General features: G+C 35.1%; 1 protein-coding gene across 12 annotated transcripts in view; it reads left to right on the top strand.

Moving 5' to 3' along the window:
- LOC113231582 (kinesin-like protein unc-104) overlaps positions 1-13,579 on the top strand; it is a 72,208-nt gene that overhangs the window by 31,993 nt on the left and 26,636 nt on the right. For 4 of the 12 annotated variants that reach the window (XM_026465943.1, XM_026465938.1, XM_026465942.1 and 1 more), the window contains exons 8-20: positions 240-383; positions 1,175-1,177; positions 1,527-1,690; positions 2,415-2,554; positions 3,904-3,942; positions 5,238-5,369; positions 5,787-5,987; positions 6,403-6,560; positions 8,084-8,231; positions 8,820-8,989; positions 9,475-9,589; positions 10,564-10,697; positions 11,693-11,904. In XM_026465943.1, the coding sequence (XP_026321728.1) occupies positions 240-383; positions 1,175-1,177; positions 1,527-1,690; positions 2,415-2,554; positions 3,904-3,942; positions 5,238-5,369; positions 5,787-5,987; positions 6,403-6,560; positions 8,084-8,231; positions 8,820-8,989; positions 9,475-9,589; positions 10,564-10,697; positions 11,693-11,904 (1,760 nt within the window). The remainder of the gene's footprint in view (positions 1-239; positions 384-1,174; positions 1,178-1,526; positions 1,691-2,414; positions 2,555-3,903; positions 3,943-5,237; positions 5,370-5,786; positions 5,988-6,402; positions 6,561-8,083; positions 8,232-8,819; positions 8,990-9,474; positions 9,590-10,563; positions 10,698-11,692; positions 11,905-13,579) is intronic. The other 8 variants (XM_026465946.1, XM_026465945.1, XM_026465936.1 and 5 more) reach the window with 5 other exon arrangements.

Genomic DNA, 13,579 nt, shown 5'->3' with positions numbered 1-13,579 from the left:
AAATCCGTTCTTTTGGCAGCCCGATCCTCTCTCATTCTTTCCACATGCTCTAGCCAGTGATTGACATTATGCTACTTGAAATTGTTTAAACTTTAAAATTTCTATTTATTTTTAAAATTTATTCGTGTTTGAAGTATACATCGTAAAGCATATCCATCGTAAAAGGCCTTTTAGGATACGATAGTTAAATTAAACTTAATTCTAATTTAAAAAAAATTAACCCATCAACTGCTCATCAGGTATCAAAGATATCACTAGTGGACTTGGCGGGATCGGAACGCGCGGACTCCACTGGCGCAAAAGGCACGCGCCTCAAGGAAGGCGCTAACATCAACAAGTCGCTCACAACGTTGGGAAAAGTCATATCTGCGCTTGCTGAAATCGTTAGTATACGTATATCGAAAACGCAATTGCAATACAATTCATTTGTAGTAAATATTATTTCAATTGTAACAAGTGTAAATAATATAACCACAGTTATTATTTTACTTGACTTGGGTATAGTCCCAGATGCCATACGAAAACGGCGTCACATAAATTTCATTCTTAACAGGTTTTAAGCGTCACATTTGTTAAAGAAATATCTTTAACAGCAGCAGAGCTCCTTGTGGAAAGAGTTCGTCAAGGGAAGTACTGCCACCTAACCTATTTCTGTCGCCAAGCAGTAATGTGAGCATAACTGCATTTCGGTTTTGCAGGGTAATAAGGGTGCTGGTGAAATTATACGTACGTGGGACTTGTCAACTTATGTCTCAGAGTGACGTGCGCAAGGGCACTGCCTGTCAGATTTTTGCGATTTGAAGCACTGAGTGTCATTGCAATTGCTATGGACTGGCGTGTCGCTTATCACAAGGCCCAGGACTTGTTCGTCCCGTCACTTATTATTATAAAGAAATATGTGCCATAATATGTGACATTGTTAATGTGAACATAAGGGCAAGAACGGTACTTTAAGAAATTTCTGTGACGTTATTTGTCGATGGTCCTTTTTTTGCTTGTCCTACTTTATTTTATCATGTCATCTTTCTATTGCTATTTTAACCAATCATGTTTCTAGAAAATCATGTTTATAGAATATTGTTTTATTATTTGAACACTGAAGCTAATTTACTATAAGAACACTTACTCATTATATTTTGCTATTTTTGCACTTCTTCCATTTGGAATATTATAGTCGGTGAGTATTCTGCTTGTAAAGAAATCATAACGTAGCATTTGTTTTCATCAATTTAAAATATAATTTATCGCTGGTCCCGCAGTGAAAGAGTTAATTGAAGTTATGTGTAGATAATTATCACCACATAAAAAGATATTGGGAATATAGATAAAGATAGAAATAATCCAGCTTTTTCGGTAATACTTTTGTTTAACAACGTACTAATAACATAAAATTGATGACCACATCAAATAACCACATGTAATGTAATAGAAAACATATACGTTTCATAAACTTTTAATCGTCTGTCTTTCCAGTTTATTAATTGTTTGAAAATTGTAAATTGAACATATTTTTCTGTGTAAAATAGGCGTCAAAGAGCAAGAAGTCTAAGAAGGCAGACTTCATACCTTACCGAGACTCCGTGCTTACTTGGCTGCTGCGAGAGAACTTGGGCGGCAACTCTAAAACAGCTATGATTGCTGCCATCTCACCAGCTGATATTAATTATGACGAGACACTTAGCACGCTCAGGTAAATCCTACAGGCCTACTGCTTTACTGAGCCGGTTCCTGAGGTAGCTACGCGGTGCGAGAGGAGTGACAGCTTACGTAACAGTTATGTCGCTCTGCACGCGGGATAATTTCAACAAGATTTTTCTGACAATTTACAATAACAAATTGATAGAAAAAAAGTGCCTACCAAATTACTCAATAAAATTGTTGTTATGTGAAACGATAATAAAAAAAACCATTTCCTTTAATAATTAAAATGAATAGACAAGCCAATTGGCATATACAGGTTTACTTTTAAAATACTAACAACCTAGCGCTATAATACACCATCTATTAAAACATTTTTATTTTTGTATGAAAGTAACATCTGACGAACTATTAAATGTTATGGAACAAAAGTTGTTGTTTATGATGCTAGTAATCTAGTCCTGCGAGGTTGTTAGTATTTTAAAAATAATTCTGTAAACTTTTGTAAAGAGAAAAATAAAATTGATTGTAATTATTAATACAGATACAGATATTTTTCAGTTTCACGATATTTTTGTGAGTTCACCCACATTTTTTTTCAACTATGTAAATCCCATCAAATGGGGATAACAATATTAACTGTTCCGTATATTTAAACTCACTTGATCGAAATGTATTTGTGATAATATGGAGACATAAAATAATGCCAACGTGTATATATTATGACGTCATCAATTATGACCTAAATTATAAATCTATTAAATTATCTTTAATAGATACGCTGACCGCGCGAAGCAGATAGTCTGCAAAGCTGTGGTCAACGAAGACGCGAACGCCAAACTCATCCGCGAACTCAAGGAGGAGATCCTCAAGCTGCGCGAACTCCTCAAGGCAGAAGGCATCGAAGTCGCAGAAGGTACGCCTTATGTCACGTCAAATATTGTGGTGCACTATATGGTTTCGTTAAAAACCTTCGATTGCGACTTTTGAAAAAAAATAGCAACTTAAGGTTTTTATTTTTGACAATGGCTACAATCCATATAGGAAAAGAAAACATTTTTTTCAACATGGCCACCGTAAAAGTATCCCGCGAAAAAGACAAAATTAAAATGTTAAAAAAAAATACAATATAAGATCTGGCAGTATGACCAAGTAGACGCGTTAGTCTGTCCAGCAGCTTGATTTTGATTGCCTCCGAATCGAGGCGCATAATTGCAATTCACAACTGGCCGATCGGAAATCGGAACAATAGTTGATTTCGCTCAGAAACCCATCTTATTTCGAGACTACCCGATCGCATCGATTACAATTTGAATCAAAATCAGGACGCTTAATAACGAAAAGTGTACTGCTATAAAAAAAATTGTTAAATAATCCATAGTACATCTCAACTTTGTCGTAAATGGTGACCATGTGCACAATACATCGAGTATATAACCAGGAATAGAGACGAAATGTCATTTAATTTGTTTGAAAACTATTCTGCCATATCATTGCTGTGACAACTGCGCTCCGATTGGACAGCCCGAGTTCGAAACAATTGACGGGTGTCATCAATGGGTGTCGTCAACTGTTTCACTTCAAATCGATCAGTTAACTTGAGCTTTGCTATAATGGACGAAAATTGCAAAATTACATATTTAATATTTAATTACCTTAATTTAAAAAATTAAATGAAATGTGATTCCGTTTGTTTTGTAATTAGATGTTTTGCTGTTTTTCTTACACCACCGAATAGAACAGCACGGCATTGTTAGAGATATTATCTTTATTACAATAAATACGGAATATTTTTTGGAATATACGGAGACGTACACACAGTTGGCCTGTCGTCTATATTTCAGTGCAAACGGGAGTTGATATTTATAAGAGCTGTATCGCTAATGTGTTACCAGGAATATATGGCCCTTATTTCGTCTCTATTTCTGGTTGTATACTCGATGGCGCAATAGTACAGTCCATGATGATTAACAAGGTTCATTTTTTAATGATAAACCGCGGTCTATCATATTGTGTTGTTGCCAGTCGAAAACTCGAATGTTTTTAAAAATGCCAATAGTGTACCCCATAGGTCAGCAGGAACGTTTGTTTATCAATCAGGGTGTTAGAGTGTTAGTCGTCATGTGATTGATAGACCTTGCTGTGTGAATGTCTGTACAATGTTCTAGAAGTTTCTATAGGTATAAGAAATAAACGCCACGTATTTATTTAACTTCATCTTGATATTAAATTTCGATTTCTGTTCTTTCAAAACCGAACACTTAGGACCAGATGGTAGAGTTCTTTATGAAAAGAAAGAAACGAGTAAGTAAATTACAAAAAGAGGCTTATGCATCGCATCTGTACACCCCACCTGTACGCTTGGCCTCCATTTTGCGAAGGGTTGTCAGATGCAAAAAATATCTCTGACAACTCAGACCCGGATATAGAAAAATTGCAATTTTTTTTGCACCCTTGTCCAAAGCTTGTGGCGTTCGTAGGCATTACATAATCTACACTTGGCAATACATATGTATAAAAATGGGGTTATATATTTATATCTGCGCTTATAACATAATATATTGGTGTTGGTTTCGGACACTCCATCTACGTATTAGAAGAGTAATATATAGTTCTTTGTAATTACGTATTTATGAATGTTGTGTGATTTTCTATCTTCCTCAGATTGAGCATTTCATTTTTAGTTCTGTTAAGCATTATACATTAAAACTATTTTCTATAGTAATCCACTGGAAATCGCGTATACATTATTAGTTTTACTTTAAACGTAAAATAATTCTCAAGTATATTTGAAATTCTCAATCATATCGTCTTTATAAAAGACCGTTCGCGGCTATCTCTTTCTGACAAAAATGAAACTTTATGACAAAATTTTGGATTGAAAAAATCTACTTTACGCCCTTGTTGGGTTCGAAAGTTATATAAAAAAAGAGAACTTCGTAATAACTTTACAGTCGCGAACGGATATTCACTATGTATTTTATCGATTATTATATATGTTATGGCAAACAAGCTTGATAGCTTCCAGCCTTGCATGATGTCTTCGTATTTTGTGTCTGTTTAGAACAGTATTTACCTAAATATTACTATTTTAATTTTACATATGTAAGAGGAACAAAAACCTCACTCAGTATTGGTTGGATAAGGAAAGGAGCCGCACAAAACCTCATGTGCATTTCCTATAGTTATTGTAACAATATGGTTGATAATGGTCCCGGAAATGGTTTGGAAGCACGATAAATTAAACAACACACTAAAAATTCAGGAACTAGCAAGTAATACGCGACGTCAAATTTATATCAAGGTCATTGATAATTTTATCGACGTGTGTCAACAAAAAATTATCATTGTAAACCACAACAACTCAAAATCATTGTAAGTAAGCAAACTAGTTTGCCAACTTCGTTCTAACTCCCATCAATGAGTTGCGATGTACGAATAAACCTACTTCGGCTTTTTACTTTTTTTTATAAATAAATAAAATAATAACTTCGTACTGTTTTGATAACACATTGTTGCGTGTTGCTCGCTTCTATCCGAAATATCATACATCGTGTTGTCCCTTTCTCTCTCGTTAATGTATCAATATGCGGGTTTAGGAGAGGAGAACTCGTCACCCATCCGTAAGAAGAGTGAGGCTGAAGCGCTGTCGCCGAAACTGTCGCGAGCTGCCACTACAATCGCTGAAGAGGCAGTCGATCAACTACAGGCTTCGGAGAAACTCATTGCAGGTACGCCTTTTTTAAATTACACTTCCAAGTAAGGTTATCCTAAATTATTAAACTTGAGCTCCGTGATTGACCAGTTGTCACTTTTGATCTGAAAGCCCCCGTATACAGACAATTCCTCGTTTCGACAGTCGTCACGATAATCGTATCGATTTATTGCTACTCCTTTGGCATTAAAGTTAATCATTAACGATATAAACATACATCTCGGTATTTCCCTTCGTGATAGAATCAGAAGTGAGGAACTCCGGTAGGAGAACTAAGCTAACTGATCGTTGTGGAGATCGTTTGGGGGGGGGGCTATGCCCAGCAGTGGGCGTCGTATGGCTCAATGATGATGATGATGATGATAAACATACACATCGATTTATTATTTTACTTGTTAACTATTTATTTATAAATCTGTTATTTATATATCAGAACTAAACGAAACATGGGAAGAGAAGCTCAAGCGTACCGAGCAAATTCGAGTGCAACGCGAAGCGGTCTTCGCTGAGATGGGGCTTGCCGTGAAAGAGGGCATCACCGTGGGCGTCTACTCACCTAAGAAGACTCCGCATCTTGTCAACTTGAATGAGGACCCCAACCTGTCAGAGTGCCTCATCTATTACATTAAGGACGGTGAGTGTTTTATGAATCCTTTAGGTCTCTATTTTATGTTCCGTGTTCTTTCTTGACCTCGCTGCGGTTTTCAGAAGGACCAATTATGGAAACAAAGTTTTTAAATTGATTATGATCTATGCCGAAAATTCACTAATAATAGCAAAGTAATCACTTCGACTCTAAACTTTTTTTAGTTGTAGATATAAATATGTGCTACGATATTCGTAGAACAGTGATGTGGTACGGGTATACGAATATACGCAATGCTGCAACGTATCGAGAATCGAATCTGAGACCTCCTCATCCAATGCCCACAGTGCAAACCTATGAGCCACCGAGGCCGTCAAATAAAAATAATAGACCAAGAAGGGATGATATATTTTATTGTTATTATTATTATTATTATTACTATTAATAATTCATTATTTACCAGGTATAACGCGTGTGGGCACATCCGAAGCTCGTGAGCCGCAGGACATACAATTGTGCGGCGCGCACATTCTATCCGAGCACTGCATCTTCGAGAATACGGATGGTGTCATCTGCCTCATCCCGCATCGCGAGGCTCTTGTCTATGTCAACGGCCGTGAGGTACGGTACCTAAATAAAATTAAAATAACATAAAAAAGTAATTAAAATCTATTTGTCCTCTCACAAAAAACACAAACTTAAAAAATACGTTTTGATCGATGATAATGCGTCGAGACGGATTTAAAAAATTCACGTATGGATTTACTTTTGATTCCTACACTAGGCATGGCCTGTCTTATAGGCAACGAAATTCAAAGAGAATTAAATCATGTTTGGCGAAAATGTCTTTAAGAACAATTTTTTTTTATTTAATTAAAAAAAATGTAATTTAATTATCTACTTATTAATAACAATAGACATCATTTTGAAATAGTTGGTCCAGGAAAGCATGTGCCACTTTACTTATATCCGCTGCCAAGCAGTAATGTGGGTATTACTGCGTTCCGGTTTTGAAAGATGCTGTTAGGGAGTGGGTCTCAAATACGCTTTTAAAGAAATAGTTTTTTGACTTGCACGATTAACTTTTATTGAATAAAATGTTAAAAGAAAACGGCCATAAAACTCCAATCAGACTGAGTAATTAACGAGGGAAATAAAAAGACATGTATGCAAATCGCTGTTGTAGGCATTGACGCCATCCACGTGCAGAAGCACTGTGACAGCGTAAATCAAGGGTTCCCAATCTTTTTCAGACTGCGACGCACTCACAAGCTTAGTAATATGTCATGGCGCCCTAACATAGCTAGCTAGTCGTAATAGACAGGTACAGTCGAAAGAAATAAGTACAATGATACTATGACAATAATAAGTGGTAAGCGACACAATTGTACCGCTCAGAGCTTTAAATCGCAAAGATCTGAGGGGCACTACCACTGCGCCCATCACTCTGAGACATAAGACAATTCCCATGTGCTTGTAATTTCATGCTCAAACTACAGCTTGCCGACATAAATACTGCCGTCCTCTAACTAAAGGCTAAGTGACAAATGGTCAAATATTCATTTTAAATAGAAAGAGATAGAGCACAAAATTCTCTTTTAAAAATAGTTAAAATTAGTTAACTTCCGGTAAATTAGTTACCGGAACTTACCCTAACGTTGCATAGCTGAAATATCATTAAACCATTTCAATATTCTAAAACTGGGTTATGGTTTTTTATGACATCTCTAAAAAGTATTTTGTCACTTAACCGCGTTTTAGTTATATTTTTGTTATTATATTATTAGTAGGTAAGGTAAGGCAATACTTCCCTAGACGAACTCTTTCACAAGGAGCTGCTACATCGTAATTTCTTGCTCAAAGTTACACCAACTTCGTTTTATTATTACGGAAAATTTGCTTAGCTTGCCATTTTTGCTTATTCGATGTTCGTTTTCTAAATCTCAGCCTTAGTACATTTTTCGAATAAATTAATACAGTTTGAAACCATAACACCAAATAAAAACAGGATTGAGAAGGGTTGAGATGTTCAGAGAATCATTCCGTGAAACCTGATTATTTTTCTATTATGTTAAAATAACACCGTATCCATGTTATCACAAACATGTTCTTAAAAAAAAACTGGTCTACACATTGCCGTGCAGGTGACAGAGCCAATTATACTGAAGAGTGGTTCCCGCGTGATCTTGGGCAAGAACCACGTGTTCCGTTTCACGCACCCTGGCCAGCCGCGCGAAGAGATTGTCAGCGACAAAGGAGACACGGAGGCTGTACCTGATATGACCACCTCAAGTAAGTTAATTTAATAATAATAATAATAACGTTTATTGCAGAACATGTTGTTACATAATAGTTCTTATAGTAGTTTACAGTATGAAACATGTACCCTGTAAGGGCGTAGCAATGTCAATTTTTTAAATACACATTTTGATTACCATTAATTAAAATATCATTATAATGATAATTAAATCTAAACAAATATTTTCTGAAAAGTCAATGAATTAATGGGAAAACGAATGTCAAATTGAAGTCTAAAGTATTTCAAAAAAATTAATCGTCAAATTATTCTAGAATTATATTTCCAGACTCAAGCCGATTCTGCATCTATAAGTGTGTTTCCTTATTTGGAAACTACTGAATCGTACTTATCTTTAGGAGTAGTTTATGTGCATATTCTTCGAATCCAGTCGATTGAAATAATATTTTTTCTTTGTGTTATTGTAATTTTCTTTAAATTACGTCATGAGTATTACGTTAATGGTAACGCGTAAAGTAATAAACATTTATAAATAAGAAAATCAATTGATTTCTTTTCAAGAACCTGACCAAAATGGCTACTTAAATATTAAGTACTCATGCTAAAAGAATATTTATCTACAGCAAGCAGCGCAGATGCGGAGAACGTGGACTGGGACTTCGCGCAATGCGAGCTGCTGGAGAAGCAAGGCATTGACCTCAAGGTGGAGATGCAGAAACGGCTGCTGGTCCTTGAGGAGCAGTTCCGCCGTGAGAAGGAGCACGCTGATCAACAGTTTGAGGAACAGAGAAAGGTAGAAAATGTTTATATAACAATTTTGTCATTTTAATCACAGAAGAAAATTATTATTAGCATAAATAATTTTTCTACCCCAATGAGAAAAGCGCGTGACGTATATTTGTGTATGCATATATTAAAAATTGTAAACACCAAATTGATAATGTAGAATGAAGATGTCATGTTTTTTTAATATAATGTGTAAATTATTATGCAAATTTTTAAAATGTTTTTTTGTAAATTAGTAACAACCTCGCAGGACTATATTATCCTTTTTCCTCGTAGTGGGCGCCTGGTGTCCTTACTCAAATTTAGTAGGCTATTATAACATAGGTTTTTCGATTTTGTATGAGAGTGATGTACATGTTACGTAGTTTTAAATAATCTGTGACCAAACGTACAAAACCCTGCCATTGATTGACGCTCTTATCCGACGACACACAATTGAGATGATTCGCGTCAGCTTATAATTGCAATGTAATAAAATCTTCATTTTTCTAGAACTATGAAGCCCGTATCGATGCACTGCAGCGCCAGGTGGAAGAGCAAAGCGTCACCATGTCCATGTACTCCTCGTACACCCCTGAGGACTTCCATAATGATGAGGACATATTTGGTGAGCGCACATTTTGTCTGCCTATTTTAATTTTTAAGGTGTTCTCACATCAAGGTTATAAGCCGGATTATTTTTTAAATTTCTCTTGATTCTCCTGCTATATTCTCTTGTAGGTGGATCATTACAAGAGTATTTATTTACCTTAACCGTTGTTTAAAGCGTCGTATTATGTTGTATAATCTTAATGTGGTAGCACCTTTATCTATGTAATGTTATGCATTTAACCAAAACATTTTAATAAAATATTATTATTTCGTTTGGAATGAATACATTAGACTTATTCAAATTAATTATTAACAATCTTAATTATCCCTTAGATTTTTTTAAATAAAATTTTAGTGTCTTCATCTTCTAAAACTCCTCTTGTTTTGTTTATAGTATTAAATTAATGTTTTTTCTTATAATCTTTAGTCTAGAATGAATCCACACATTATAGTTCTAAATGTTTTAAAATTGATTAATTTTTGCCTGAACGATTGACAACACATCTAGTAACCATATATCACTTTTTGTGTCTTGTGATAATTTCGTTTACACTTTTTTTCTGACCAGAAGTCTTCATTTTGTATAGAAAATACCTGTCAACAAAAATGTCAAGTTCACGAATAATAACAATATTTATATTATTTTTTACTATCAGTTATAATTAATAAGTCATAGACAATGACATTTTCCTTTTTCTTTCATCGTATACGTAATATGCCAAAGTCAAGTTTTCAGTCACCATTTTCGTTATCACCGTTTAGAGATAGCGATTTTTGTATGAAAGTAAAATGTGATGAATTATTAAAAGTCATCAAAACAAAAATTGTTGTTAATATATTATTATATCCTCGTAGGACCATATAATCCTACGAGGTTGTTAAAATTTTACGGATAATCCTGTAGATTTTTAAAACTTTTGGTCAGAATTGCATTTGCATGTGTTTTTGATTAACAATAGTGTGATAACGTGTTGTTCTCTATCCGTGTAGTGAATCCCCTGTTTGAGACAGAGTGTTGGTCGGCTCGCGAGCTGGGGCTGGCGGCGTGGGCGTTCCGCAAGTGGAAGTACCACCAGTTCACCTCCTTGAGGGACGACCTATGGGGGAATGCTATCTTCCTAAAGGTTCGTATTTTTTTATATCATGCGTTATTATAACCAGTGTCTTGTGTTTTGACGTAAATATCATCCATCAAACAAGGTAGTCTTTTTAACCGACTTTAAAAATAGGAGGTTCTCAATTCGACTGTATTTTGTGTGTGTAGGTATGTTACGCGATTACACCGGCATTTGTGAACCGATTTTGACCAACCACTTTCCGTTAACCATTTTCTACAAAACTTGGCGGCAAATAGATGTAATTCCACAAACTTTTGAAGCTAGTGGTTTTATTATTATTATTATTATTATATTACTCCGAGGCACTTTACTCGAAACAACCAGATCAAAAGTACTTTAGAAAACTCCATTTTCCAAATTTCTTTTTTTATACCGATTAGTTCATAATGGAAGTTGCTTCAATATATACGTATTGTATTATCAAAACAATACACACTAACCGAGAATAATAATAAATCATTTACAATTAATATCAAGTGCCAAATTAACATTATTTTACCTCTCGTTTAAAGGAAAACCATTCAGGCTAATTAGTTACGACTCTTTTAAATTATTAAACGAAGGAAAAGAATGTATAAAACATATAAAAATAGCCGCAAAACAATATTATACCATACACGACCTAAACGACATCATTCAAATTGTTTATATATACGTAAATATATACCTAAACAAATACAAATAAATAAAAATATTATATTGATTATATTAATACTTAAATACATGTTTATATAGATTATGAAAAATATATTACTTCAATAATACCTTCTCTCAATTATTAAAAATGCGTCCCTCTCATTTGCTGTGCCCGACAAGGTCAATAAAGGCTCTCTGTATTATATTAGTAACACCATGTTAACCAAGATGATGGCGAGAATAAAAAAATCTGGAAGTGACTCGTGTTCGTTAACTCACGCCTCTAAAGCCACAATTATTTTTCAAGTTTTTCTCTTTGCATTTAGTATTAAAACCAAGTCCGTAACCCACTTAATTCACTACAGGAAGCAAACGCAATATCAGTAGAGCTACGCAAGAAAGTGCAATTCCAATTCACCCTCCTCACGGACACCCCCTACTCCCCGCTCCCCGCCGAGCTGGCCCCACGCGACGACGCGGACGACGAGTACCGCCCCAGCGCCCCGACTGTTGTCGCTGTCGAGGTCACGGATACTAAGAACGGCGCTACACATTACTGGACTCTTGAAAAATTACGGTAAGTACTTTCGAATAGACAGAGGTTAAAATGTGTGGATGTGACTAGACATGGAATGACTTAGAAAACTCCATAGTAATTAGTCATTTTTCTTATGTAATTGAACAGCGAACATTAGTCGAAGCCAAATTTACTGATATACATTAAAAAGTAGAATCTATACAGGGTGCCTCACGGCTAGGCGACACGGAGGGAAAAAATTATAAATATTATAGATAGGATATTTTTGTTACAGAGACATTATTTTATTTTTTAAAGACGTAATACTGCATTGAAAGTTTTTTTAAAGTTGCCGGCATTGTATGGCGATACAATGAAAACAAAAACTAGTTTTCCTAATTTCGCCACTTTGTTATTATGGGTGCGATGTTCTTTGACGATTATTTGCCGACCTTCGTAATCGAGTGGCTTGCACACCGGTTTTCATGGTGTTCATATGTCAGGTTCTGGGTTCGATCCCCGGCCGGGTCAATGTAGAAAACGAAATTTTCTGAATTATCGCCGGTCTGTCGGTACTGTCGTTGTTTCCGATTTCTATAACACAAATGCTTTAGTTACTTTGGGATCAGAACAACGTATGTGATGTTGTGTAATAAATATAAAGAGTACCTAGAGTTTCTTATTCAATCTTCCCAGGGAAGTTTACGAACGAGTAGTATTTAATCCAGTTGACGATTTCAAATATAAATTTGTGTACTTATGAAGTAAAGATATTTTGAATTTGGAAAGTAACGGTATACAGAATAATTTTTACATCGAGTATATAATCAGAAATAGAGTCGAAATGTAATTTAATTTGTTTGAAAACTATTCTGCCAAATCATTACTGAGACAACTGCGCTCCGATTGTTTCACTTCAATACGAGCAGTTTAACTTGAACTTTGCTATAATGGAAGTAATTGCAAAATTACATATTTAATTACCGATGTAATGTGAGTCCGTTTGTTTTGTAATTAGATGTTTTGCTGTTTTTCCCACACCACTGAATGAAACAGTCTCCCCATAGTTAGAGATATTATATTTATTACAATAAGTACAGAATATTTTTGGAATATACGGAGACGTACATAGGTCAGTTGATGGCGCTATACTATTTCAGTTTTCTAATTTATGATTTCAGAGCAAACGAGAGTTGATATTTAAAAGTGACACAAGGTTCATTTGACTGATCAGTTGCCAGGAATGGATGGCCCTTACTTCGACTCTATTTCTGGTTATGTACTCGATGCTATGCAGCAAAGATATTTTGAATTTGGAAAGTAACGGTTTAAAGAAATGGTACTGTCGAGGTTTGTGTGATTTTTGTTATGAACTCAAAAAGGAAACGTTATCACCGTTACAATGAAATTGGTCATGAAAAATTCCATAAAACAGAATCAGTTTAAATTTTTATTAAATTGATATTCAATTACTTTTTGTGAAATGACTCCACTAGTTTGTTATAATTATTAATACAAAGATCGTACACTTAGAAAACATTTCTTCGATCCGGCCGGATTCGAACCGATGTCTTCTAGCATGCTGTGTCAGGCGCTATACCAACTAAGCCACGGAACGTCCCAGCGGACCTTACGAATTTTTCTACGTGCTTGTTGTCATGTCTTTGTATTGTTTTTTCAACGACTTTAGCGCCATCTATGAGAAATCTAAATATTTGGTCACCCAGTTAGATAC

Source organism: Hyposmocoma kahamanoa, unplaced genomic scaffold (genome assembly GCF_003589595.1).
Source record: "Hyposmocoma kahamanoa isolate Upper Pololo Valley unplaced genomic scaffold, ASM358959v1 65, whole genome shotgun sequence".
Classification (NCBI taxonomy): domain Eukaryota; kingdom Metazoa; phylum Arthropoda; class Insecta; order Lepidoptera; family Cosmopterigidae; genus Hyposmocoma; species Hyposmocoma kahamanoa.
This window is presented reverse-complemented; position numbering and strand designations above follow the sequence as displayed.